We start from the raw sequence: 26,919 nt of genomic DNA, 5'->3' as shown, positions 1-26,919 counted from the left end.
TTAGTATTATGATTATCATTGATAGTGTTACTATTATTGTTATTATTCTTATCATCATCATCATCATAATCAATACTCATATCATTGTATGATATTCTCATTGGATATTCTTTGATTGTTTTAATGCTGGAGTATTGATTTCCTAATGTTAAAGGAAGATCTCGAGAACATAGGAATTATCAAGTGTTGTGGACATAAATTTGATTCCATTTGTTTGCAACACGAAAGTTCCAAGTATCGCTTATAAAAAGCAAAAAAAAAAAAAAAACGCACACACAAAAAAACACACAAAACCTCTGTTTTCTTGACAGAGGGCAACATCCGACTGGCCAACGGATCTCGGTTGTTCGAGGGACGAGTTGAAATCTACCATCAAAATTCATGGGGAACAATCTGTGACAACAACACCTGGGATATGAATGCCGCAACTGTAGCTTGTCGGCAGCTGGGGTTCGACGGCGCTGCCCTCTCCAGTGGCAGGGCCCTCTTTGGTGGTGGCAGCAAACTACAGCCAGTTCACCTTAAGAATGTTCAGTGCACCGGCTTTGAAAGGCGGCTTGCAGATTGCAGGAGTGAGAACGACTGGAAGAAGACTAACTGTTCTCATGGAAGCGACGTCGGAGTTATCTGCAGCAGAGTGGAAGAAGGTACTAGTAATGGAAGGGGTACTATTATACCACTTCAAATCCTACCCCATCCCTCCCAAAGGAAAACTATGAAATTAAGGTTGCCAGTCACCTCTCATCTGAAAAGATCTGATGCCCATTAAATCTTATAGTGATGTTGTGACGTAAACACAGATAAGCCTGTCCCGTTTTATTTTATTTGTTGTATTGTGCTTTCAGATCGACTCATTTTCACGTTCCACACAATTTCTCGTGTGCTGATGCCTCAATTTGACCTCTATCCATTGATCAGGCAGACAGCAGGATCGTAGGGCCTGTACTTATCAAAACTCATCAAAGGTATACATAATCAAAAGTTATAGTCCACCCTTACAGCTCACGACGGAGCAGATTTCGTCACAAAATTTTATACGGTTTTCTATCATAATAATAGGCCTATATAATGTCAATGCCCTTTGACACCTGACTGTTTCCTTGCAATAAGAAAGGTATGTCTTCCGACAATGCATAAAGGGAGAGCTCGATTTTCATAGAAAATTAAATAACATATTATATTAAATTTCTATTATATCATTACATTTTCTTTATTGCTGCAGTCAGTCAATCCAGATAGCATTACATTAACTTTGTGTATCATTTTGTTTTTGATTTCATTTTGTATTCTGCAGATGAAGATGGTGATATTCGTCTGGTCGGAAACATGAACGGGAGAGGGCGTCCCGAGATTTTCTACAACAACCACTGGGGGAGACTGTGCACATCATCTTGGCAATTCAACGATGCCTTGGCGATATGCGGTGAACTGGGGTTCCTGTCGGCAACGATCACCAACGGACTCTCCCTCTTCGGGAGAGTCAACGACAGGCAACCGTTCTACGCCGCAGACTTCAGGTGCTCCGGGCGGGAAACGCACTTTAGGGAATGTTTCAGCAGTGGGCTCAGAGATGAAAAAAACTGCTCAAATTTCCAGGATATTGGCATCGTCTGCGGTAAAGAAGGTTTGTTCAATAGTCATTACAAGAACGAGTGTTCTGTCATAAAAATTACCCAGAAATCACAGGTAGATGAGTGAAAAAATAATAAACTGAAAAAGCTTTGGGAGTATAACAAGACAAAGAGGTATCAGCTTTCCTAACTCAGTTGTTATAAATTATGAAAATGTTTAGGATATGCCCTTATTCTTTTCTTATTGAAATATATGGCAAAGAGGACATTCTTTCAACTGAGCTATGCTATAGTAACAAAAGATTAGATAATCGATATAGATAGCTGGTGTTTAACTTTATTTACATATTTCTTTTTCATCAGCGCACAATAGTTCAAAGTGCAATTTTTACATGACTACATCATGTGTTACATTTTATTTGTATCTGACTTTATCCACATATTTGATGACAGCAAGAGAGGGTTCCGTGCGACTAGTCGGAGGTTCCACGCCTCACGAAGGTCGCGTGGAGATCATGCATCGCCACGAGTGGAGCACAGTATGCGGGCATTCGTGGGACATCAGGGACGCCATGGTGGTCTGTCGCGAACTCGGTTTGGGACCAGCACTGGCCGCCCGGCAGAACGCGGGCCGCTTCGGTGAAGGGGCGCGACATCAGTACGTCCTCCGCCATATGGTGATGTGTAAAGGAAAAGAAGGCTGGCTGAGGAACTGTCCTCACGCCAGGCCAGCTGGAAGAGCGCCATCATGTGGGCACAAATTTGATGCTGGTGTTGAGTGTATGGCAAGACCGAAGGAAAGTGAGAAAGGAAAATTGCATCCGTTGAAGACGTCTCATGAACGACAACCATTGAATAGGCCCGTACAAGCAAGGGTTCCAACCAATAAGGTCAAAGGAAATGAACAGAAACCCGCACAAGCAAGGGTTCCAACCAATAAGGCTATTAGAGGAACTGAACAAAAACCTGCACTAGCAAGGGTTCCAACCAATAAGGTAAGAGGAAATAAACAAAAATCTGCACAAGCAAGGGTTCCAACCAATAAGGTCAAAGGAAATGAACAAAAACCCGCACAAACGAGGGTTCCAACGAATAAGGTCAGAGAAAATGAACAAAAACCCGCGAAAACAAGGGTTCCAACCAATAAGGTCAAAGGAAATGAACAAAACCCCGCACAAACAAGGGTTTCGACGAATAAGGTCAAAGGAAATGAACAAAACCCCACACAAACAAGGCTTTCGACGAATAAGGTCAAAGGAAATGAACAAAACCCCACACGAACAAGGCTTTCGACGAATAAGGTCAAAGGAAATGAACAAAAACAAGTCAAAAAGAGATCATAGCTTATCGGTAGCTCTAACTCCAGGTTTGAATTTGAGTTTGAGTTTATTAACAAAAAGATATTTTCATGAGAACATGGCAATATGGTAAATATATATATATATATATATATAAATATATATATATATGTATATATATATATTATATATATATATATAAATATATATATATATATATTATGTATGTATGTAATTACATATGGTGCATGAGGCTGAATGCACTAGGTGTCTATAACAATATAAGCACCGACAAATTCTGAATTTGCCCCGAAGGTCAGTTATATTCAATGAGGCCGCAGGACGAATTGAATATGACTGCCTGAGGGTAAATTCAGAATTTGGAGGTGCTTGGTACTTGTTATAGTGCAATAAGATGTCATGCACTATGTGTTATATAAAATAGCATACATATCCAGGTAAGGCAAAATAAATTGAAAAAAAAAACCCGAAAACTTAGATCAATTAAGACTTTACACGTGTCTAGACAATACCAGTTTCTCTGAACCTGTGTAGATCTAACGTCAGACAAAATCCTGAAGATCCAAATTCAACTATCGAGTCTAGAGTCTAGGCCCTATATCTAACGTTAGATCTAGATCTAACAGTGCAAGTAACAGTACGATTGGTTAGGACTAACGTTAGATCTACAAGCGACAGAGCTAGTTAACACTAGACCCTAACGTTATAGGTCTATGTTAGAATAATTAGACGCCCTACTTACTGCACTGGGTCCAGGACCAGGTCCAGGACTAGATGATATTTTGTAGAATTAGGGATCTAGGCGCCTACTGGATTTACACACAAGGTTCGTGCCAGGCATTGTAGGCGTTGACTTTCACTTTGTATAGCAAGTCACCATCATTGAAGTCACCGTTGTTGCAAATGTGGATGCCGAGAGTGTGTTGTAAATGTCGTTGTAAAAGTTCATAGCGTAGCGTGATCAAAGAGCGCTTCACGTATACCGTACATACGCTGCCCATTTTTTACGGCGCACTTAATAGGGAGCTTTAGATTTTGACGCGCGGACGTTTGGGCCGACGCTTGCGCTGGACGTTCTCCTCTCCCTGCGTCGTGTGGAAAAGTAGCTTTAGATTACGCTGGGACGCAACGTATAAAACAGTGCCGTATATTAAGAGAGTCTGGCCAACTCGGTTTTCGGCTCAGGTGTTTTGAAGCCTGTGATTGGTCAAAAGCTGGTCCCGTGACCTACAGGCGCCATGTCGTTACCAAAGTCAATCACGTGGGCGCGAGCAGAGCTCATACGCAGTGCCCATTGTTCATTACGCGCAGCTACGCGCTAATATTGCTTGCCTTGGGGACTTCCCCTGAATATCAGTCATGGTGCAGTGGGGATATTGTCATTGCCGTAAAGGTTGTCAACTTTATTGAAGTACTAGTAGAAGGTACAACACGAAAGATATTTTGATATCTTATTGCCATAAACTGAAGATTCGTCATGCCTTCCTGCGCAGCATGGCGTTGCGCGAACCTACCTGGCTCTTAGTGTAATGATGCACCGCTTTCCGACAGATCCAAAACAAAGGAAAAAGCGGGAAATCGAGTGCGACGGGAAAATATATATCTGATTTGTTTTCTTTGGATTCCTCGCGGTGTCTTTCAGACTATCCAAGTTTTTATTCACATTTGTATGTCTCCGCCATAAGATACGAAAGTGTCGCCTGAGGCATTTGTTTTGGTCGTCCGTCCGTCCTTCCGTCTGTCCTTCATATCGCAATCAATATTGTGGACACCGTTTGAGATAATGAAACTTGACATGTATGCTTGTGTGAGTGGACGAAGTTTTGTTTTTAGCTTATAGGGCCTAAACTTTTGTGTAAACACGCTCAAAGTGAAAGGGCAAAATCATGTATATAATGGTTAAATTCTTAAAATATCACTATTTCCCCCATATCTATATGCAAAATCTGGAGGTATATGTACAGGTATTTCCAAACGAAACTTACTGCCTGACCGTGATTTTCTCGTGATTTTATTTTATTTACTTTTTTGGGGGGCGGGGGTATGGGAGTGGGGTAAGGGTCAAGGATCAATGTCAGGTAAAATGTAATGTTAAAATTCTACTCTCTGTTGTTGAAATACTATTATCCATGCAGTTCCTAAATATTGTACCTTGGAAATTACCCAATTCACAAACTTAAAACCAAATATGGTACACATATTTGCATGCCATCATTACCAGACAATGACGCGTGATAGGGAAAGATTTTGGCCATGATGGTCAAAGGTAGGTGAAAATACTGAAATGACAGAATTTTCTATATATTTTTGAAATAACCGTTGAAAGTATTGTCATGAAAATAGTAGTAAGTAAAAAGTAGTGAGAACAAGTAAGCAAAAGTAAAAATGCTCAAATTCCTTAATACTTGCTCTCTTAAACAATAAAAGACACCCATTCATACCTAGTTCAAGGAAAGTAAACATTCGACGCATTAAATTTAGTGATAAATTTGCCATTTTTTCTGCCAATTATGTGAAACTGTCGTGTAACATCGTCAAGACGCAGTCTACACCTGCTAAGAGAACAATGTAATATGGCGGAGGAATACTGGTCGCCATTAGGACATCTTTATTTGTGTTTTTTTTTTTTATTATTATTATTTGGTACAGATGTCACTGAGGATATCCCTCATAACTATGTTATCCAGGTAAAGAACTTGTGCTTTCGTTCAACATGTCTTTTTTAAATATTATTTTTAAACAATTTTAGATCATTTTACATACCTTAATATCGGTGACGTCACTTTTTCATGTTGTACTTTGTACATAGGTGTATTCCTTTTGAATTACATACTAATGGGCCTTCATGTCAGTTTCATACATATATGGGACTAAATAGGATGGTAATTGATGATTACAATGTATTTACGTGCGAAACAGTAATAACTGTGGAATTCGTCTATCCTCTGCACTACTAGAATTGTAAATTTATATATCATGTTGTTATACAATATTCTTGTTCCCTGGACAACTTTCTAAATACAATATACATAGCATACAGTCTAGTGAAAGTTTACGATACGACTTACTGTGATTTCTTCTTTTATTTTCACAGCAATAATTTATCATATATTCAGGAATTATATCCTTTAGACAGCTTCCCTATTATTTATACGGTATACCTGTGTGCTTGTGTCTATTTGAATGTAAAAATGATTGATTGTTGGGTTTGTTCAACATGGATGGAATGAAAGAATGTCCCTCCCTCAACCTACCCCCTTCCCCCCCCCCCCTCTCTCTCTCTCTCTCTCTCTGTAAGAGAAAGAAAAGTCAAGCAACACCGTGCCTTTGGGACGCCTGCGCGTACACACTTCACCCTCCAAGCGCACACGCTAAAACCATAAGCGCACTGTACGCTGGGTAACGACATGGCGTCCAATTTATGAGTTGGCCAGACTCTCTTAATATACGGCACTGGTATAAAAAATAAAATCGCGCCCCCATAATTATGATCAGTGCATGAAGAAGCTCTCTACGTCGCACTTACTGTGCGGACGTGAAAATAGCCCAGTACGCGTAGTAAACAACTCAGGCGACGCAAGCTAAAAATAGATTGACTTTACGCGCGCTACTGCGCAAACTCAGAACATGTTTTTTTCCTTTGAACGTCCGCGCGTCTAAAATCTAAAGCTCCCTAATGTACGGTGAAAGCGGCGCGAATCTTGGTTGACTTGCTCAATATCCGTCGGATTGATTCCCTTTTCAGAACAGTACAGAGTGCAAAATTCGTAGGGCGTACACGTGTATTGATGACATCCTTTGTTTTCTTTGTGTCCTTATCGTCTAAGATGCTGTTTATATAGATCAGTCTCTGTAAAAGTAGAGAACCTGTTGTTTTCAGCTTCCATGTTTAAATCTACCGCTGAAAGTCTAGTCCCACACAGATAAGTTGCTGGCATACCCAGCGAGAATCGAGAATAACGATTGTATTGAGCAAAGCATATCGCGGTTGTGGCGCAATCGCGTCGATAAGATGCGGGATTCAAGTACTCGATGATTAAAGTGAGGGAGCAAAAACAGATAGTCACATCGATAGTGGATTATCGTTTGCAATCGTTATATTTTGCGTGCACTATAACTTTTGTCATGCACTGCCGGCCTGTATCATAAGTATGTATGCTATTTTATATACATATATATTGCATGAGCGTATACGAGTATGACGATATGGACACAATTAACAAAGATTTATATACAGGTATAAATATATGCATACAAGAAACGCATTTAGATTATTTAGAAAAAACGGTGTTAAAAGGATAATTAAAAGTTAGCCCAAGACTAGTGCAGCACTAGTCGATATACATTGGGGGCAAAAAGATAAATCAAAGCATATATGTTGTACAAAAACTGTAAGCTTAGTTCATAATAAAACGCATACTTTATCATCAACCCTTTTAACAAAATTAATGACATGTTGAGATTTTTGCCCTTTGTGTATATAGTATACGAAATTGTTGATACTGCAAGTTTAGGAAGATTATAAATATCCATTATTTCTAGATTGGCGAATAAATGCCTAGAACTTGTTCGAAATGGAGAAGATGTACTTGTTCAAACTGCCATTTTCTGTGCAAGTAATATGTAATTTAGATGGTTTTGTAAACACTTCCATAAACTTCAATTCCATAATATACAGTGTGATTGTACAGAGAATTCATACAAAAACACGACAATATGTCTAGACACATGCATGATATCGTAACTTAAAAGTAAACCGATTTTGCGCCAAATGCATTTATCAATATATCAGTTTGTGGTCCTTCCACGTCAAGGTGTCATCAATTTGAATTTCTAGAAAAGATGAGACACGAACTCTATATATCTATAACTGTTTCAGAGGTTTATTTTGATTCTTTTTTTTTTTGCTTCATTTTGCAAGAACATGGTCAAGAGTATAAAATGGCCAAGAGTATCAGATTATGTAAAGACTTGCCGAAGACAATTTTTTGTTATGATTTCTGATCAAATTCAATGAGTGAACCAAAAGGCATTTTTAGAGCAAGAAAGACGAAAGAAGGACATTAAATGTCTCATGGAAGGCAAGCTGACAACCGTCCTTAATATAACTATAACTATAACTGGTTGAACGTTCGTTTTATCACAATCAATGGAAATTACCTTTGCTTGGTAAGACTTCCGACTGCTGAGTCTGCTGAATGCATGTATCGGTAATCAAGAGAACATTTCTACATCTTGTCAAGTTGACTTGATATAAGAGTTAGAAATAACGGATATGAATATGTATGTTAATCCGAAAATGAAATTTTCACGAAACTTGGAATACTTTAATATTCCGTACAAAGGTCTTTATGTCCTATTTAACTTTAGGTTTTAAAATCAACTTGAGTTTCAAGTATATATATTCAATCACCAAAAAAGAAATTAAACACTTTGTCAAGTTCATATTTTTCATAGAAGATTCAATGAAAATCATACCATATAAAAGCTAATTTAATTGGCTATCAACTTAGCTGGTCAATATAAAGGAAAATTTATTTTACGCATTAGTGAACACCTTCGTTTTTGTCCTCAAAAGCACATAAGTAAAAATTGCACGTGTGTGTATATATGTATATAATATATATATATATATATATATATATATATATTGTAACAAAATGATATTTATTTTGTGTAGTGTGTAGTGCATTTCATTTGGAATTTATGCGAAACCATTGTTAGAGCGAAATTTGTTCATAGAAATTCAGTAACACAGTGTAGTCGTGGTTACTTTGTGCTGATTTATACATGTAACAAGCTATACATTCTAAAAGAGTGTTTGAATTGTTCCTTTAAGTCAGTCTTCTGTATTGATGATTATTTGTCAATTAGTGGTTTTTGTGGAGATTCAGATAGTGATAAAAAGTATGGATGATAAATGCAGCGATAATTCCTACAATTAGTTCAGAGTTGTGTTACAAAGGTTTGACACATACATTTAGCATTGTGTGTGTATACGTGTGTATACAGGTTGGCCATATGACATATTTTAGACAATTAATGTTAACTAATTAGTAAACATGATCAGTTATGGGACTGAATATGGTGTTGATGTTTGATGTAAATGATTTCAATCAAACTGTGAAGAGTTTAAAGGGATAGCTTAAGTCTGTGTAAAAATAAAGAAAGAATAAAGGAAATTTTAGGGGAAATTGATAACCATGCTTATAATAATTCCACACAGGTACTAGTAGCAACCTGATACCATCCTCGGGAGAATTTCGTGCATAAAACAATTCTCGCACTGTACTCTATTCAAACACTCTGTCCAGAGAGGAGGAGGATTGAGACTGAACTTGTGTCTTGTACTCGAAAAGATGTTCCAAATGAGAGCATGTACACACTATACCTGTAAATAAACAAGTTGGTGTTCCGGTACATCGCCTCGGAGGTTGTGATGCATTTGAGTTCAGTACAAGATAAGTATTGGTTGGAATGAGTGCTGAATGCCGACGAAACTAAGATGCCCACCGGTGGTTCTGCAGCAGATGACAACTCATCCAGCAGCCTTTGCGAGCATTCTCGAGCGGGCTTTGCTGCACCGTGGGATAACTGAGTATCTGGACGGACGTCGGAGAACGAAGTTCAGAACTTTGGAAGGAACAAGTACGTCCCACGTACTTCCAGAACAGACGTCGGAGAACGAAGTTCAGAACTTTGGAAGGAACAAGTACGTCCCACGTACTTTCAGAACAGACGTCGGAGAACAAAGTTCAGTACTTTGGAAGAAACAAGTACGTCCGACGTACTTCCAGAACTGACGTCGGAGAACGAAGTACAGTACTTTGGAAATGAAAAGTACAAAACGACGTACTTCCAGGGCGAACGTCGGAGGACGACGTACTCTAGAAACGACGTCAGGAGTGAGAGTGAAAATTCACTGGTCAGTGTGTCGGGTGAATTAGATGTGAGAAGTGAGAATGTGCCTTTGAATCAGATAGTGTGAAGTGCAAGGTGTAGACTGGTGACGTACAAGTGGTGGGAAACTTAAGGTTTTATCCTCTTCATAGAGTGATCGTATATTTCGATCAAACGGACGGTCGGCTCGGTCTGCATAAGTGCCAAGGCCCCGTTGTTCGCTACAATATCTTTACTTTCTCGTGTTTGATAACAATGACAATGTCAGAAATAGAAGGCCCCAACAGTATCCCTACGTTACGTAGGTACTTTATTTGTTGGTACCAAACACAAGTTGGACACTCTGCACATCTATGCTGCGAAGCTGGATTTGTTTGGTTGTTGGAATAAAAGTAATCTCCAGTGAGAGATATGGCAGATGCCTTATTCCATCCTCGTCTTTAGCCGCGGTCACACTGGTAAAAGATCGAGATTTATTAAAGATCGCGATCTTTTAAGATCAAGATCGCGATCTTTTAAGATCAAGATCGCGATCTTAATTATCGTGATCTTTAAGATCGCGATCTTAAACTTTGCGATCTTTTGCCAGTGTGAATGCGGCTTATGGCAACATTATGTTCCTGTCATCAAAGCTAATAGCACTGTTAGGGAGTAGAGGGTAAGAGGTAGACTATGTCTTTTGACTATTACAGAATTATCATGCAATGCCACACAATTTGGCGTGTTAGATGAATATGATGGAGGTTTCATGAAAGAATTATCGATTGCGATGTTAAGTTAAGGAATATTAATGTTTCCCATGTTTTATTTCAGTAAAGGACATTACTCGCCATCACATACTAAAATTGACAGAGGTGATGAACACAAGTCTCTCATTGAGCTGTGTGCAAAATCTTCACCTGGCGTCCCTTTTTGACATGGAATCTCACAGAATAAGACGCGTCATTTTCGTTTGAATTGTTTTAATCTTGTAAAAACAACGCATTATTTGGGAAAGAGGTTGTGGTTGCTGTTAACAAAATCATCAACCAACAGCAGGATTTGAAGGATATCTCTGTGTGCGAATTTGCAGAAGAGTTGTGAGAAAATGATAAGACATTCAATTTGTGTGATTTCGATGAGGACATGTGGAAGTGTAAATTCGATGATTTTTTTTATTCATGTCCAATCTATACTCTTTACCTATAACTATTTTATTTAATGCGCTAATGTTAATCTGGATATGGTGTTAAATTGCCCGTTAGATATACACGCGCACTCACATTTTTTCGCAAGATTTTTTTATAACGTTTGCCGCTCGATATAATTATGTTCGAAACACTGTAATGAAAAAACCAAGAAGAATATAAATATCATTTACATTAAAGAGAAATGTCGGTCTAATGGTGATAAGGCTATCTTACCGCATTCCGTCAATATCTAATGTCACTTTACTTTTCAGTCGGGTAAATACGTCACTCGCTTTGTTCTCTGAAATTAATGGACTACGCAATATTCATAATTATGTTTTATGATTTGGGTTATTCTTTAACCATTAAGATGGCGTGGTATAACTCTCCTCTTTGATAGCAATATCGTAGATGAACCGATAACTAACGATGAGTCCAAAGGCCTTGTTTACCCATTCAGAAACGCAGGACGGTATATTCCATATCCATTGCGCCCCGACTGGACTACTGTTCATTATTCTGTATCTTGTAAGCGAAAATTGTAGTTCAGGGACAAAAGTCTAACTTGCCATCTCCAAGACAAAGGAAGACACATTAAAACCAGTTTGAAAAGTGATTTCTTAGAGTGAATACCATGATGCTGCATTGTGTTCTAGGAGTTGTTTTGGCTCTCTTCGTCGAAGGAGTAAGGACACAAAACGGTGAGTTATTCTGTACACTCACTATAGTAAGTGGTTTCCACTAATTGGTAAAAGGCTAACACCTACTGCGAGTAGCACGTCCTGTTGATCATGGCTTTAGGATGTACGCAGAATATCGAACCAAATCATAATTGGTCCACAAGACCCACCCTTGATGACATTAATTTCTGACTATGATTCACTTGTTATTTCGACGGTTTCTAACTGCGACGGTTTGTTATTCTCTGATGCCTTATTCCAAACGTTCGATTTTATCGGGATCAATATTCACTCGATCCAAATAATAAAGCTAGAGTTAATTCCTTATACCCAAAATAGGGGTTCGTGAATCCAAAAACACAATGAAGCCTGAAAATGAAATCGGGCTGGTGTGTGTGTGTGTGTGTGGGGGGGGTATTTATTTATTTATTTATTTATTTATTTATTTATTTATTTATTTATTTATTTATCTATTCATCTATTTATTCATTTATCTATCTATCTATCTATCTATCTATCTATCTATCTATTGCAAATCTTTATACAGAGTGGCCTGATCAGCGTATAAACAGCATATAAGATGGACAAACAAGTTTCAAAATGACATAAGGTAGACACACGTCAAGCATTCCGGTTATACTTACCACCATCATAAAATTGTGTTGCCTACTCCATCTCCACCCCACTCAAGGGTTATCTGCTCGGGTATTGTCTGCATTTGAACAAAATCCCGACATTTCAAAGGAGGGGCAAAATCAACTTTGACGGAGGGATATGGCTGCAGGCTTTTATAGACATACGTATACCCCCTTTACACATACAAGCATGCAAATACATACACCCCCGAACACACGCACGTGCGAACTGGAAAACTGTCGGCGATATCTTTATCGTTATTCCCAATTATCATCATACCAATAAATCAATAGAGGTGTTTCCCCCTCTTCCTTTGGCTCCTCTTCCTCCTTTCCTTACCCTCATCATCTTCATCTTCCTTCTTTCTTTTCTCCACCTTTTCATCCTCCTTCCCTCCTACTCTTCATCCTCATCCTCATCCTCGGCCTCATCCTCATCCTTATCAGCAAGATTTACCATGCACCCCCCCCCCCTCGTCTGACATGGGTGTATACCAACTGCAACAAATAAGCATCAAAATATATTGAACACTTGATCCCAACTTCCGCATCTCACTTGATCAATTTCGCAAGCAATGCAACTATAGAATGAAACAGAGTACTCTTGTGAATCCGGAGAATTCTCTCAAGCCGGAAAAGATTGTAAAGTTGAACTAAGAAATCTTAAATGTCAAAAACACATATGTCCATTATTTGTATTGACTCGAGGTATTTTAGATTCAATCTGCCGAAAAACAAAGACAACTATTAGGATATATGCGTGATGATTTACGTTCATATCTGCAAATATATTTGTTTTGTAACGACTTTATTGTCATTGAAAAGATTCTTATCCACTTGGATGATGACAAAAATTACAAAATTTGGCAAACACTTCATACATACCTATGATATATATATAGTTATATATACATATATATATATATATACATAATATGTATATCTATCTATACATACATTATATATATACATGTATATTATATATATACATGTGTATATATATATATATATATATATATATATATATATATGAAGAAATAAACTGGTAATGCCTTTTTTTTTTTGCCAATAAAGAATAATTTTATTCGACTCAAATTTTCAACGGTCTCCGCCTTCTTCAGGAGTCTTGACAATGACGGTATCAAAAGAAAGATACCGTCATTGTCAAGACTCCTGAAGAAGGCGGAGGCCGCTGAAAATTTGAGTCGAATCAACTCTTCCTTTATTGGCCCAAAAAAAAAATGCATTACCAGTTTATTTCTTCATTACTTCATGGAGCCAATACGTGAATTCTCAACATGTATATATATATATATATATATATATATATATATATATATATATATATATATATATATATATATATATATATATATATATATTATATATATATATACGTATATATATATATTATATACATATATATATATTATATATATACATTATATATATATATATATATATATATATATATATATATATATATAAGGGCGCGTGTGTGTGTGTGGTGTGTGTGTGTGTGTTTAGTGTCACCCATTTCACACCTTTTTGGGTTTCTTAATGCTATAGTAACTACTAGTATATATACTGCAAATTGGTCAGTGTGGAAATCCTCCAAAACAGCACCAAGACACTATAACTTGTAGGTCAGAAAAAGTGGAAGAGTATCGCTCAGACAAGATAATCAAACAACATAAGGACGTTGATGTGCTCCTAATGTCCTCCTATTGAACACACAGAGGGTGACGTCCGTCTAGTCGGTGGTCCTACTGATGCGATAGGACGGGTGGAAATATTTCACAACTCCGAATGGGGAACCGTGTGTGATGACAGCTGGGGCATGAACGACGCGGAAGTCGTGTGCCGTCAGCTCGGCTACAGCGGAGGCGCCATACGGTACGCCGACAACGCGGAGTTCGGCCAGGGTGACCGGTACCAGCCGGTCTGGCTCGACAACGTAGGCTGTACGGGACGCGAGGAAAAACTAATGTATTGCAGTCACCGGGGATGGGGCAATACCAACTGCCTTCACAGTGAAGACGCCGGAGTGGTTTGCGACACATCTACTGGTAAATTCTGTATTTTTATTTATTGACATATATTTAATTGGATTTTCTGTTTTGTTTGTTTTAATCGGTTTTCCCAGTTATAGTTGGTCTTAAAAAAACATCCGTATTTTAAACTTCCCCTAATCTGATTACTCACGGGACCTGCGGCTGTACAAGCTAATGCTTTTACGCAGGCCCCATCATATTTTTTCGCATCATGACCACAGTTTAATTCGCATGCATACAGACCTTGTGTTTATACCAAATCAAACTTCTGTACATTCCGATGAAGTCTCATCTAAATTATGTTTTGTATAATTTTCGTATTTATATACTTTATTGTGATATATGTGAGAAATATGAAAATAAATTGAAATGAAATGAAAAATCGACGGTATCCTGTCAGTTATCCTCAGCTTAACTAACATAGTCCCGTTGCTTGTTCCCCATAATCATCTCCATCTTGTATTGTACCCATTCGTGTAGGTACCCATTTTACTTTTTCTTTGGTACCCACTGAAGGTAAAATACAGTAAATAGGCCTAAAGATCTGGACTCTACAGGAGATCTTGATCGAGTCCAAAACTTGCCGGGCTTGTACGGCCGTAGATATGTTTTACCCTCTTGAGTTGTCTGGACCCGGGTGTACCATACCATATGTGTCTTATAATCATTGCAGTTCCACCGGGAGAACAGTACTTACTCAAAGTTACCCTGGTTAAGATCAAGATGATTTTACATGACGCTGTATCCTCATCATCTTCACTTACGCGACTATTGGACAAAACAAACATTGTTTGGCTATCACCTTTGATTCAGAATGACCAAAGGCTCGTTTCAACATGGAAAATCAAGACGGTCGTAACTTTCAATGGACCGAAATTCGGCATTATTAAGGCCTACTCTCTCGCACACCGTATTAGGTGTTACACACGATATTGTTCGTTTCATCTATGGTTCCTATAAAAGTCAATTTGTGAATTTTAAAGATCAATCAAACAGAATTAAATGATTCCCTGTCCGATGACATAGGATACGGAAGTCATAAACATCAATATGGAAGTGATATGAAATTATATTTGATCAGTTTCCCGCGATGGTTTTTTTTAACTTCCCTCCCCCCCCCCCCCCCTCCATTCCAGGCTACGAAGGTCAAGTTCGTCTGGCGGGAAGCAGTGTACCATACAATGGCCGCGTAGAGATCTACCACAGCGGTGTGTGGGGCACGGTCTGCAATGACCGTTGGGGGTCCAACGAAGCCAGGGTGGTGTGTCGTCAGCTTGGGTACCCGGGCGTTTACGACTCTCACACTTATTACGGACAGGGCACTGGACCTATTCATTTAGACGATGTCGTCTGTTCTGGATATGAAAGCGAGCTGTCCGACTGTTTGCACGATCCCTGGGGACAACACAACTGCGACCATTCCGAAGACACCGGCGTGCGCTGCTCCACATACAGTAAGTAGTGTTTTTTTTTTTTTTGTTTTTTTTTTTCAGAGGCGTATCACAGGAATTTTGATTGATAATCTAGAGCAGATAACAAATATTAATAATGATAAAAGTAGCCGCAAAAAAAAAAATGTCTGAAGAATATGCGATAAAAACTGGATCAAATGAAACTGTTGTAACACCTTTTATTTTTAAGTGGATGTTATTCGATGGCGTATTAAATGTCGGTGTTACATTGGTATTAAACGTTTTCTCGACAGCACACAGAAGACCACGATGACAATTGATATACATGAACAATCCAGCCTCTTTATTCAATCACATTGATGTTCGCTCCAGAATCATAATATTTCCGGCGACGATGGAATATACAAGATTAAACAGATACAGTATTTGATGTAATAGGTACTCCCTATCTGACAGTCATAATGTATCGCCCCTAAAGAGAGATGGCAAGGGAGACCAGCGCTATGTGTCTTTACCCGAAGAGGGTGAAAGAGAGACCCCTTTCCAAAAGCACATGGTCATATTTATAATACATGTATACTAGAAGGAGGGGCTTAATCTACGATATTCAAATAGTGGGATACAAATTATAATAAAACAAAGGTGTAGGTAAATAGTGACCACGGTTATCCATGGGTCACTGACACCAGTGACTCACATTACATGATGGGGATGATGGGGGAGAAACTTAGCACTGGTAGACAAAGGGGAGACAGGTTATCAAGAAATGTTTATGGGAGAGGTTAGGCTCCTAGGGAGGTAGGGTGTGTAGACTGACCACATGATGTGATGACCAGTCGGGTTAGACAAAATTCTGAGAATAAAAATGAAGGAGTTTCCCCTCAAGTCTGTAGTGGTTGAAGCTTAGGTTTTTAGCAACAACACTCTTCCATTTGATATATTACACTGTCAAACCTCTAAACTATTCACACCCTCCTTCTCCCCGCGTTTTATGTCTTTTATCAAAAGGAATGATATGATGCAAAGCATTAACAGGGATCCATATCTTTTTTTACAGCGATGTATAATCTCCATGAAAAGGCATCAATCGCATCAAATCATCGCTTAAAGATATCACGAATTTCATTCTCTGATAAGCTGTAAAGTATGATAATTCTGTCCAGCTTTCTCCTTTTTTTTTTTCAAATTAAGAGTTCATAGGCCTATACTGTGCCGGTTAGCACTATACCCCAACTCTTGATCATTATTACTCCTCGTTGCCTGATTCCAAACTATCCATTAAAGCAGGTTGTTACAGTTAGTCATTGATGTTTGAGAGCTAAGAGAGAAAGAAATTAAAGGGGGTGGCTAGTAACCGATCAGTGGGAATGCTGAGGGATGATTGTTCCAATCCTTGTTCGATTCATTTAAGAGTACATTATATATCTACTGTTGTATGAAAATTATTTGCATCAGAACGGTGTCATAATTATTCAAGTAATGTGCAGATTAATGCCCCGTCACTGACCAGGCACGCTAACCTGGAAACATTAAACTGCACATTACTTGAATATGAGACCATTCTGAAGCAAATAATTTTCACACAACAGTAGATATATAATGTACTCTTAAATGAATCCAACAAGGATTGGAACAGTCATCCCCCAGCATTCCCACTGATTCCCACTGATCAGTTACTAGCCATCCTCTTTAAAGGGGGAGACTGACTGAATAAACAACTTCGTTTTTTTTTCTGTTAGCATACTAGTATTAGAAAAGGGGAAGTCAATGTCTAATAAAAATGATCACTGTTTAAGATTCCTACTCAAGGGAACCATTAAGAACTAGAAATGTCGCTTTGGCGACTGGTATGCCTCCGCCATAATGCATGATTTTCCCAATAGGTCTAGATAGTACATGTGGACACTGTGTGATTACATTTTCACAAAATTGGTAAAATATTGGAATGACAAGTTTGTCACAAATGTGTTGAATGTTCACCTTCCTTGACGTAGGTTTAATTGGATGAATAGGAGAGCATGTATCTAGGGATTTAAGGACTTTAACTTGACTTTGACCCATTCATACATTTAGGCATTGAGTAATTTTCAAGGTACAGGTGTGGAGAAAAAGTGCAATTTCTGAATTGAATAGTAAATTGTTACCATTTTCATCTGGCCCTTGACCCTAAAATTCATAAGATAATTACTTTCAGGTAGAACATGCATAATATGTACTAAGTTTCAAGGTAACTTGAGCCACTTCCGAGATATGGAGGAAAAAGTTAGTGCAGCACTTTCACTTGATCTTTGACCTTTTGACCTTTGAGGCAAAAAGAGAAAAAAAAAAACTTTCCAGAGAATTTCTATTAGGTTACACACGCATACACCAAGTGTAAAAAAATAACCCTGCTGGCATTGCATAAATATGAGGGTAATAGTAAAATTTTGAAGGGTTGCACTTGACCTTTGACCCCTGACCTTTGACCCCATGAACCCTACATTCTCTAGATAATCACTTCCAGTCAGTACATGTATATACTATGTTCCATGAAGATACCTTGAACAATTTTCCAAGGTACGGAGAAAAAAAAGAAGTTTTGATATTTTTACTTTTCCTTTTGACCTTTGACCTTTGACCTCATGACTCAAGCTTTCACCAGAGAATCTTAATTGGGTAATACATGTATACACTAAGTTTCAAGAAAATCTCTTCAGGCATTCAATAGATATGGTGGAAACAGTGAAATTTTATGTATTTGACCCTGACCTTTTGACCTTTGACCTCATGACCCAAACTTTCACCAGAGAATCTTAATTGGGTGATACATGTATACACTAAGTTTCAAGAAAATCTCTTCAGGTATTCAATAGATATGGTGGAAATAGTGAAATTTTATGTATTTGACCCTGACCTTTTGACCTTTGACCTTTGACCTCATGACCCAAACTTTCACCAGAGAATCTTAATTGGGTAATACATGTATACACTAAGTTTCAAGAAAATATCTTCAGGCATTCACTAGATATGGTGGAAATAATGAAATTTTATATATTTGACCTTGACCTTTTGACCTTTGACCTTGAGCATGTGCACCCAAAAGTTGATAGGCACAACTTCACCCCCTAATACACATACATGCCAAGTTTCATTAGGATACCTCAACAGGTTTCGATAGTTACCTTGTCCACAAAATTCATTACGGACGGACGGACGGACAACCCGAAAACATAATGCCTCCGGCACCACTTCGTGGCGGAGGCATAAAAAAAAAATCCCATCAGAGTTAAGTGATTTTTTTTTTTTACTGCTTGCCAAAAACTTTGGAAACGCATAAGTGATCATGGTATGTCAAGCCAAAGCATGTTCATTTATTAAAAAGATAATAGATAAAATTACATCGTCACTTACTCTTCATGTAGCACTGCTTGATATTACATTCTGCAAGATTTAGGAATGCGCCGAGTAGGCACAGTGGTTTCTAGCTCTAAGATAATGGGTTGTATTTACACCAACAGCACTTGACGATACTAATTAGTTATTGAGTCATGCATTCAAAACAATCTTGCATAATTTAAGAGATATAGATTTATATACAGATAGATTGGCAGTAGTGTATTGGCTATTATCGTTAAGTATATATTTCCTTTTTAACTGGCACATGACGCGTCAACTTCTTTGATCCCACTACAAGATTAATCTTCTACTCTCTCTCTCTCTCTCTCTCTCTCGCTATATATATATATATATATATATATATATATATATCACTGTTTCTCTGTCTAACTATCTCTCACTTTATGAAAACAAGACACTTCGTCAGAACTGTCCATTGTGTTCCCATCCTTTTTAGGTGGCATGCAGGCTTGGCTGATATCAGTGATTGTGATCAGCTCTATCTTTTTCTTTGTGCTGGTCGTGGCTTGCATCGGCACTGTGTGCTCATCAAAGAAAAAGAGGAAGCAGCGAACCCAAGCTGTAGATGTCAGAAACGCACACGGCATGGCGACTACTGACGTGACCCTCTACCCCGTCGGCGTGCCCCCAGCTGGATCCGTAGCCCAACCTCCACCGAGCTACACCGCGACAATGGCGCCTCCGACTCAGCCACCTGCAATGATGGCTTCCTACGCGTACCCTCCACCTCAGCAATAAGCAGTGCTTTGCCGGGTGGACTCATCCACAATCCACAGTCCACATAGACTATAACATAAACATCCATACACAAAATACACTTACATGTTATACACGTGCGTCTGTATGCGTATTTTGTGCGTCCATCCCATTTAATATCAGAATCATACTCGTATTTGGGTTTTTTTTTTTTAACCTAGAAAACGTGAACATGTATTCCACATCTGTATTCAAGTGCGTATATTCTTATAACGTTTCTGAAATACGAGTCCACATGGACTGTACATAAACATCCATACACAATAATAATATGTTATACACGTGCGTTTGTGTATACATGCGTATTTTGTGCGTCTATCCCATGATCAGAACCATGCTCGTATATAAACATTGTTATCTAACCCAGAAAAAGTGAACATGTATTTCACATCTGTATTCAAATGCGTATATTCTTACAACGTTTCTGAAATATGTATAATTGTAAAGTTAATTAATCTGAATTGTCATCTGCAGCTTTTTTGTTTAACTTATGTTTGGTTTATTAAAATACATCCATGGATTTGATGAATCATCTATAATTAAACATTTTACTTATGTACCGGACCGCCAAAACTTGTGGCAAATGTTTTTACTAAATAGGTAAAACAATGCTGAACGAATCACGTTTTATACATGTACCTATTCCAATTCACATTAAATGCATGTAGAGTTTCTTATCAAAGATGTCTCCTATTATATAGGCCTACAGGGTTAAATTATGAATAAAAATTATTCAATGAGTTTTCATTGTTCTCCTGTCCGCACGACCGATTCAATGAAGTCAATAAAATCACTATTCAAACCTTTCTAAACTCAAGCTTATAGATATGGTTACCTACAACAATTTCCTAGCTTTATTTACAAAACATTTTAGTAATGCCAGTGTAAGCAATAATATGTATAGATCAAAGAGTTGAACACCAATCATCTTCTGAAATGCAGGTTTTGCCCTCTTTCATTTTAGGTGGATAGAATAGACCTTATACACTGAAGATCACAAAATAAATGTCGGCCCTATCATGTAGGCCTATATACGTATGTGTTCGTGTGTGTGTGTGTGTGTGTGTGTGTGTGTGTGTGTGTGTGTGTGTGTGTGTATGTGTGTGTGAATGTGAGAAGTTCAACCCATTCAAGCAGAGGATCTCATTTTACTTTATTTTCAAAGAACAGAAATCTCGATAAATTGATTATTAATGTATTGATAGTCTTAAAGGGAATGGCTAGTAACTGATCAGTGGGAATCAGTGGGAATGCTGAGGGATGATTGTTCCAATCCTTGTGGGATTCATTTAAGAGTACATTATATATCTACTGTTGTGTGAAAATTATTTGCTTCAGAACGGTCTCATATTCAAGTAATGTGCAGATTAATGCCCCGTCACTGACCAGGGACGCTAACCTAGAAACATTAAACTGCACATTACTTGAATATGAGACCATTCTCAAGCAAATAATTTTCACACAACAGTAGATATATAATGTACTCTTAAATGAATCCCACAAGGATTGGAACAATCATCCTCCAGCATTCCCACTGATTCCCACTGATCAGTTACTAGCCATCCCCTTTAAAGATGGAAAACATAAAAAACCGAAGTCTTGCAATAAATCCGTTAGTATTTAGGAAACTCGTGTGCGTGTTGAAAGTCCTCAAATAGGGTCATAACATTACTGCGAAATAACGATATCTCGTGTCTCATTTTCCAACGTGCGTGGACCTGGTTGTTTCCTTTTACTATAGTCTTATGTTTGGAGTTCTACACAATGAACTGAAATTTCGAATTTAAATCGGATCCTACAACGTATTGCAGTTTTGTCTATAATTTCTCGAAAATTCCACAGTGAAACCATAACAAAATGTTACTCTACTTCATTATATAATTATTTAAATCGGCTTTAATAACCAGAGTAGCATCTAGCATAGATTGCTTGCCTTTTCAACAGACTGGACAAAACATTTGAAAGAAGCTGTATCGAATTTCCACATGTTCCCATGAAACGGCATTATCGGTTATATGATCACACATGACATTGCAGAGAAGATAAGGTGGTATGTGACACTATACGTCACTTAACATTATTTTGTTTATACATTTTAAATCAATTCTCAAAATGACAGGAAGTGATGAAGCATGGCATAGATTCGAGGGTATTATATCAATATGACAATATTAGAGGGTCGACATGAAATCTTCAATTGGAAACTTGCAAACATTTTAAATCAATTCACAAAATGACGGGAAGTGATGAAGCATGGCATAGATTCGAGGGTATTATATCAATATGACAATATTAGAGGGTCGACATGAAATCTTCAATTGGAAACTTGCAAACTGTGTATAAAGGTGATCTATTATGAATATATCGAAACGTATACGTTTGTGTATGTGTGTGTGTGTGTGTGTGTTGTACATGAATTTACGGAATTATAAGAGGGGTGAAATATAATCATGTAGCTTGACCATGACAAGTAAGTGATACACCAACTTTTGTAAAATGATGAAGACCCATGATGTATGCAATTATTTGAGAGGCCCTCCTTGCTAACACACATACTTTGTTTGATAAGTACTTTATTTTCTGCAAATCAATATACATAAGTTACATAATAATGAACATGTGGGGAAATATACAAAATTAATTTAAAACAGAGTCGTTTGACTTACATAAACAACGATATAATAGGAAATTAATGATAATTATAATATACAGTATGCATGTCTATGCAGCAGGGATTACAATAACAAACTTAATCGCTATTGTAGTTAAGAAGCGATTATGCAGAGGGCCGCCATTGTAAGCATTGCTTGAAAAAATGACCGGCCCGAGGACCCACACATGCACACACACACACACACGCACACACATACGTAAACCAGCTAGTTTATATGTGATCCATTTGCACGTATATGCTTACACATAAGTCATGAGCCAAAACGTTTGATTATAAGGATGTTGAAAGTTTACAATACTATTGACAACGCGCATGTTTCGGACGGAACGCAAGAGCACAAACACGTACATACACACAAACATGGTGGAATATTGAGGATGAGATGAGGAGAAAGAAAGAAGGAAATCCCTGATGTCATTAAAAGCTGGGTTGAATATATATTAATGATTAACATTATGTCCGCAAGGCGGTGAGACAAGCCTATTATCTCCACACGTGATCAGCGGTTTGCCATTAAGCAATACATGCACTTAGTCATCGCAACTCGCAATCATGGTGCTACTCCGAGGTATTGACATTACGTTCATTGCCTTCCCAATCAGGGCTTGGTTGGGGGGGGGGGGGTAGTAGAAGAAGTTTTCTGCGTCCACAGAAATTGAAGACTACAGAGGTCTATTGTCTTCACACTTTGCGCCTTTAATGATTGTTGAAGAATAGAAGCGTTCCTTGGATGGACTAAATTACTTCGTGGGGAAATTCTCTTAAGATTTTATAGTACAAATTCTATTCACGTGGTCAACGTCAGAACTGAATGCAAAAGGATGTTGGGTTTTGTTTTGTTTTTTCCTTTTATTTCTTTAGGGGTCCTTTCAATCCATGATTAGACTGTTTTCTCAAGGAGCACGGAAGATCTTTTTTGTATGTATATCAAAGTTGTTTGAAGTTGGTGATCAGGCACCTTCCTGAGAATGAATATTTCAATAGTGTAGTCATCACTGTTCATACGATATAAAGTGCTCATATAAGCACTTTATGTTTCCCCGAGGACGTAAAAGATATTTTGAGAACACGGAGATAAGTCCTTCTTTATACGCATCTACGCGTCACTATATTATTCGTTGAAGAGTCAGGCATGCAGACCTTTATTTGTCCTGTCAAAAGAAGGGGTGTTGCAGGTCGAAATTTGATTTTGTATTCTGATATTCACCTCTCTTCACGAGGGACATTGAGGACATTCAGGAGCTTAAAATTCATGATCCGTTTGTTATGTTTTACATACCTGTCCATTATTTTCATTTCCAGAATATCCTCTTCTATAAGCGTAGCTCTACATTATTATCTGAAAGAATAGTTACAGTAATGATAATATATGCATCACACATCAACTTTTATGTCTATTACTGGGAGAACATGGTCATGGGAAGGTTTTCGGCTAAAAAAAAAGTTAAATATTTCTGTTCATACATAAACACAAATCACTAAGACAATGCCTCACTGTTTAATACAGTATATAGACTTGTTATCAGGCAAGTACAATGATCAGACGCAAAACTCTGTATATTACAAGTACATTTATTTCCACAATTTTCAAAACACTTTTAAAGGACTTTTTAATGCAGATCTTTGATTCTTATGAATTATTTATTTCTAGAATTTAAAGAAATTGCTTGATAAAACAAAGACAGAACATAATAATTGTTAAAAGGTCTACGTTGATACAAGTATGAAACACATTTCTTATAGTACAGACATCATTGTGCTATTCTCATCTATATAGAGTCATAATCATTTTGTGAAAGTAAACAATTCAACATAAAAAACACACCTAAGAAAAAAGCACCTAAGATTCTCCATAATTACGCTGTACCTTCAAGTACCACCAGTCGTTATGATCATCCTTGTTGCACTACATTTAACATCATTATGCTATAAGATCGAAGGACTGATGAGTTAACAGGCTTCAGTTGCTACCTTAACCCATCGAAGACTAGTCCTAAGTATAGTCGGGAAGATGTCTGTGGGAAATGCGTGTTTTAGTGAAATCAGTTTGTCCTCAATGGGTTTAAAGGGATTGTATTATAGTATTGGTTGAGGTGAGGATTCAGCTTAAAACTTTTTGCAAGATACTTAGAAACCATTGCATGAAATGTTAAAGAGCATACAATTCATAAGAAGAATTCGAAATTTATTTGATAAAAATCGGTTTTGAAAGGGCGGAGACATCCAAAAACAAAGCAAAACAAAGCGATCCTGATAAAAGGTGGGTCCCATATTTTATTAGGATTGTTTTGTTTGGGATATCTCAGCCATTTCAAAACCAATTTTCATTTGATAAACGTTGGATTCCTTTTAGAATTATATGCTCTTTAATATTTCTTAACAAAAAAATTTGGAACCTGAAGCCACATCTCAGCTGAAACTGCACCATCCCTTTAACTTAAAAACGTTTGTCTCTCAACCTAGCAACACTCTAAATTCCTTAGATTGAAAAATATTGTAGTCAGGGACCAATCTAAACGTTGGATTGAAGTTTTCAATCTAATAGAGTTAAAATTCAGTCTTCTTCGATTGAAACTTTCAATCCAATTTTGGATTGGTCCCTGACTACAATCTATTAGATTGACTGTCAATCCACGATAGGCTACCATTATGATTCCTTGAGGAAGGGGAACGATCAACACTGAGATAGGGAGGTGGACAACCTATTTGTTTATGATATGTTATTGTGTAATCTTCACTCTGGCCAGTGGTCAGTTGGTCCAAAGGTTATGTTTGCCCACAATGAAGACTGCTTGATGAGATGATGGAAAATACGTCATAAGAGTTAGGGTGTAGTTACGCACCCTCTTGGTTAATTTGTTTCACTGGTCAGTTTAAGACACCTTTAGCGTATATACTAGTATACAATACGTCATCGAGGAAAACACAACGGGGTGAGAACGCAGCATCGTGGAGGGAATCAACATGGCGCGTTTTGGATTCATTTGGGCTTTGTTGGCGATCACTGCTGGAACAGCATCTGCTCAAAATAGTGGCAAGTTTATCATTTTGTTTCATTTTCACTGCATGATATACGTGGACGTGGGCTTTTGTCTTGTTGTTAAGGCTAGGTCTGTAAACCAGCCATGTCACTGTAAGAGAAATTGAGCCATTGTTATAAGATATGCATGTGCCGTGAAACTAGGACGGCGAGAATATTAACGGACCCCATTTAAAGATGTTATTTCTGAAGTTGAATTCCAAACGGGCAAGACAAGCTTCTTTACCAATAGCCCCGCTTCTTTATAGACTATTACTTCTGGTTAGGCCTAATTAGGATGTAAGATTCTCTCAGCAATGTTTTTCGATATACAACAACGGAAAACCGACAATAATTGATTGAAAAAGCCACATCTCCACTTAGTTTCAATGACTTGTATAACTATTAAAGTGAATCCAGAGATTTGTGTAAATCTGTCTCAACTTTCTATTTGATTTACTTATTTTAGATTTGTATAATTCATTTTTTTTTTCGTGTTTTGTTTTGTTTTGTTTTTGTATCTATATGATTTTTCTTTTTACCTTAATCAGGCTTTGCTATTGAATTTTTTGTTATGTCACTATGTTTCTTGTCGTGTTTGTGAATGCTATCTTTTGTTTTGTATTATATTTTGTTGTACCATTTATACCATGCAAATTGATACCTGTATATACGAACTCACTGAAAAACAGTCCTTAGGCTGATAGTGTTTTTTTTTAAACCGTATAGAAATAAAACAAACAAACAAACTTATTAAACTAATTCGCTTTGCCGTTGCTTCAGATACAAATTGCCTTTTAATTGGTTATGTCTCTCATCTTCCCTTGAAAAGAATAATGAAGTTTACAGAAAATTACTCTACATTATTTAACTTAACCTATAAGAGTTCTTCTCTTACAAGTCTTCTAATACGATAAAAACTGTCTTATAAGATTAAATTTGTTAGGAAGTACGAATTTAGTCAACAATCACATTATTATGTGACGTCTTATACATTTTAATTTTTTATTTTTTATATTGAGTATTTTGTTCGATAATGCAAGAAAAATGAAAAGAAAAAAATGAAAGAAATCAAGTAAAGAGTACATTCAAACAAAGAGAGCAAAGTACAACGTTTAACAACTTTCAAGTTGAACATGACGAAATTAACGATTATTATTTACACCTTTAAATTCGAAGAACCTTCACAGTAAATTCCTCCATTACGTTCCGGTTTGTTTGCACAAATTACTACTAAATAATGATAATTTATGGAATGAAAGTATTTTTTTTTTACATTGACTTCGAAAAAATCGAGTGAGAAAATATCATAGTGAAAACTTGTGTGTCAGTCT

The 26,919-nt window shown here is 37.4% G+C and overlaps 1 protein-coding gene across 1 annotated transcript in view; it reads left to right on the top strand.

The window, feature by feature from the left end:
* Positions 1–415: 415 nt before the first annotated feature.
* LOC140231128 (scavenger receptor cysteine-rich domain-containing protein DMBT1-like) overlaps positions 416–26,919 on the top strand; it is a 32,163-nt gene continuing 5,659 nt past the window's right edge. The window contains exons 1-6 of the mRNA XM_072311280.1: positions 416–647; positions 1,295–1,624; positions 2,025–2,372; positions 14,014–14,343; positions 15,465–15,782; positions 21,517–21,525. Of these exons, the coding sequence (XP_072167381.1) occupies positions 416–647; positions 1,295–1,624; positions 2,025–2,372; positions 14,014–14,343; positions 15,465–15,782; positions 21,517–21,525 (1,567 nt within the window). The remainder of the gene's footprint in view (positions 648–1,294; positions 1,625–2,024; positions 2,373–14,013; positions 14,344–15,464; positions 15,783–21,516; positions 21,526–26,919) is intronic.

The sequence above is a fragment of the Diadema setosum genome, chromosome 7 (genome assembly GCF_964275005.1).
Source record: "Diadema setosum chromosome 7, eeDiaSeto1, whole genome shotgun sequence".
Taxonomy (NCBI): domain Eukaryota; kingdom Metazoa; phylum Echinodermata; class Echinoidea; order Diadematoida; family Diadematidae; genus Diadema; species Diadema setosum.
This window is presented reverse-complemented; position numbering and strand designations above follow the sequence as displayed.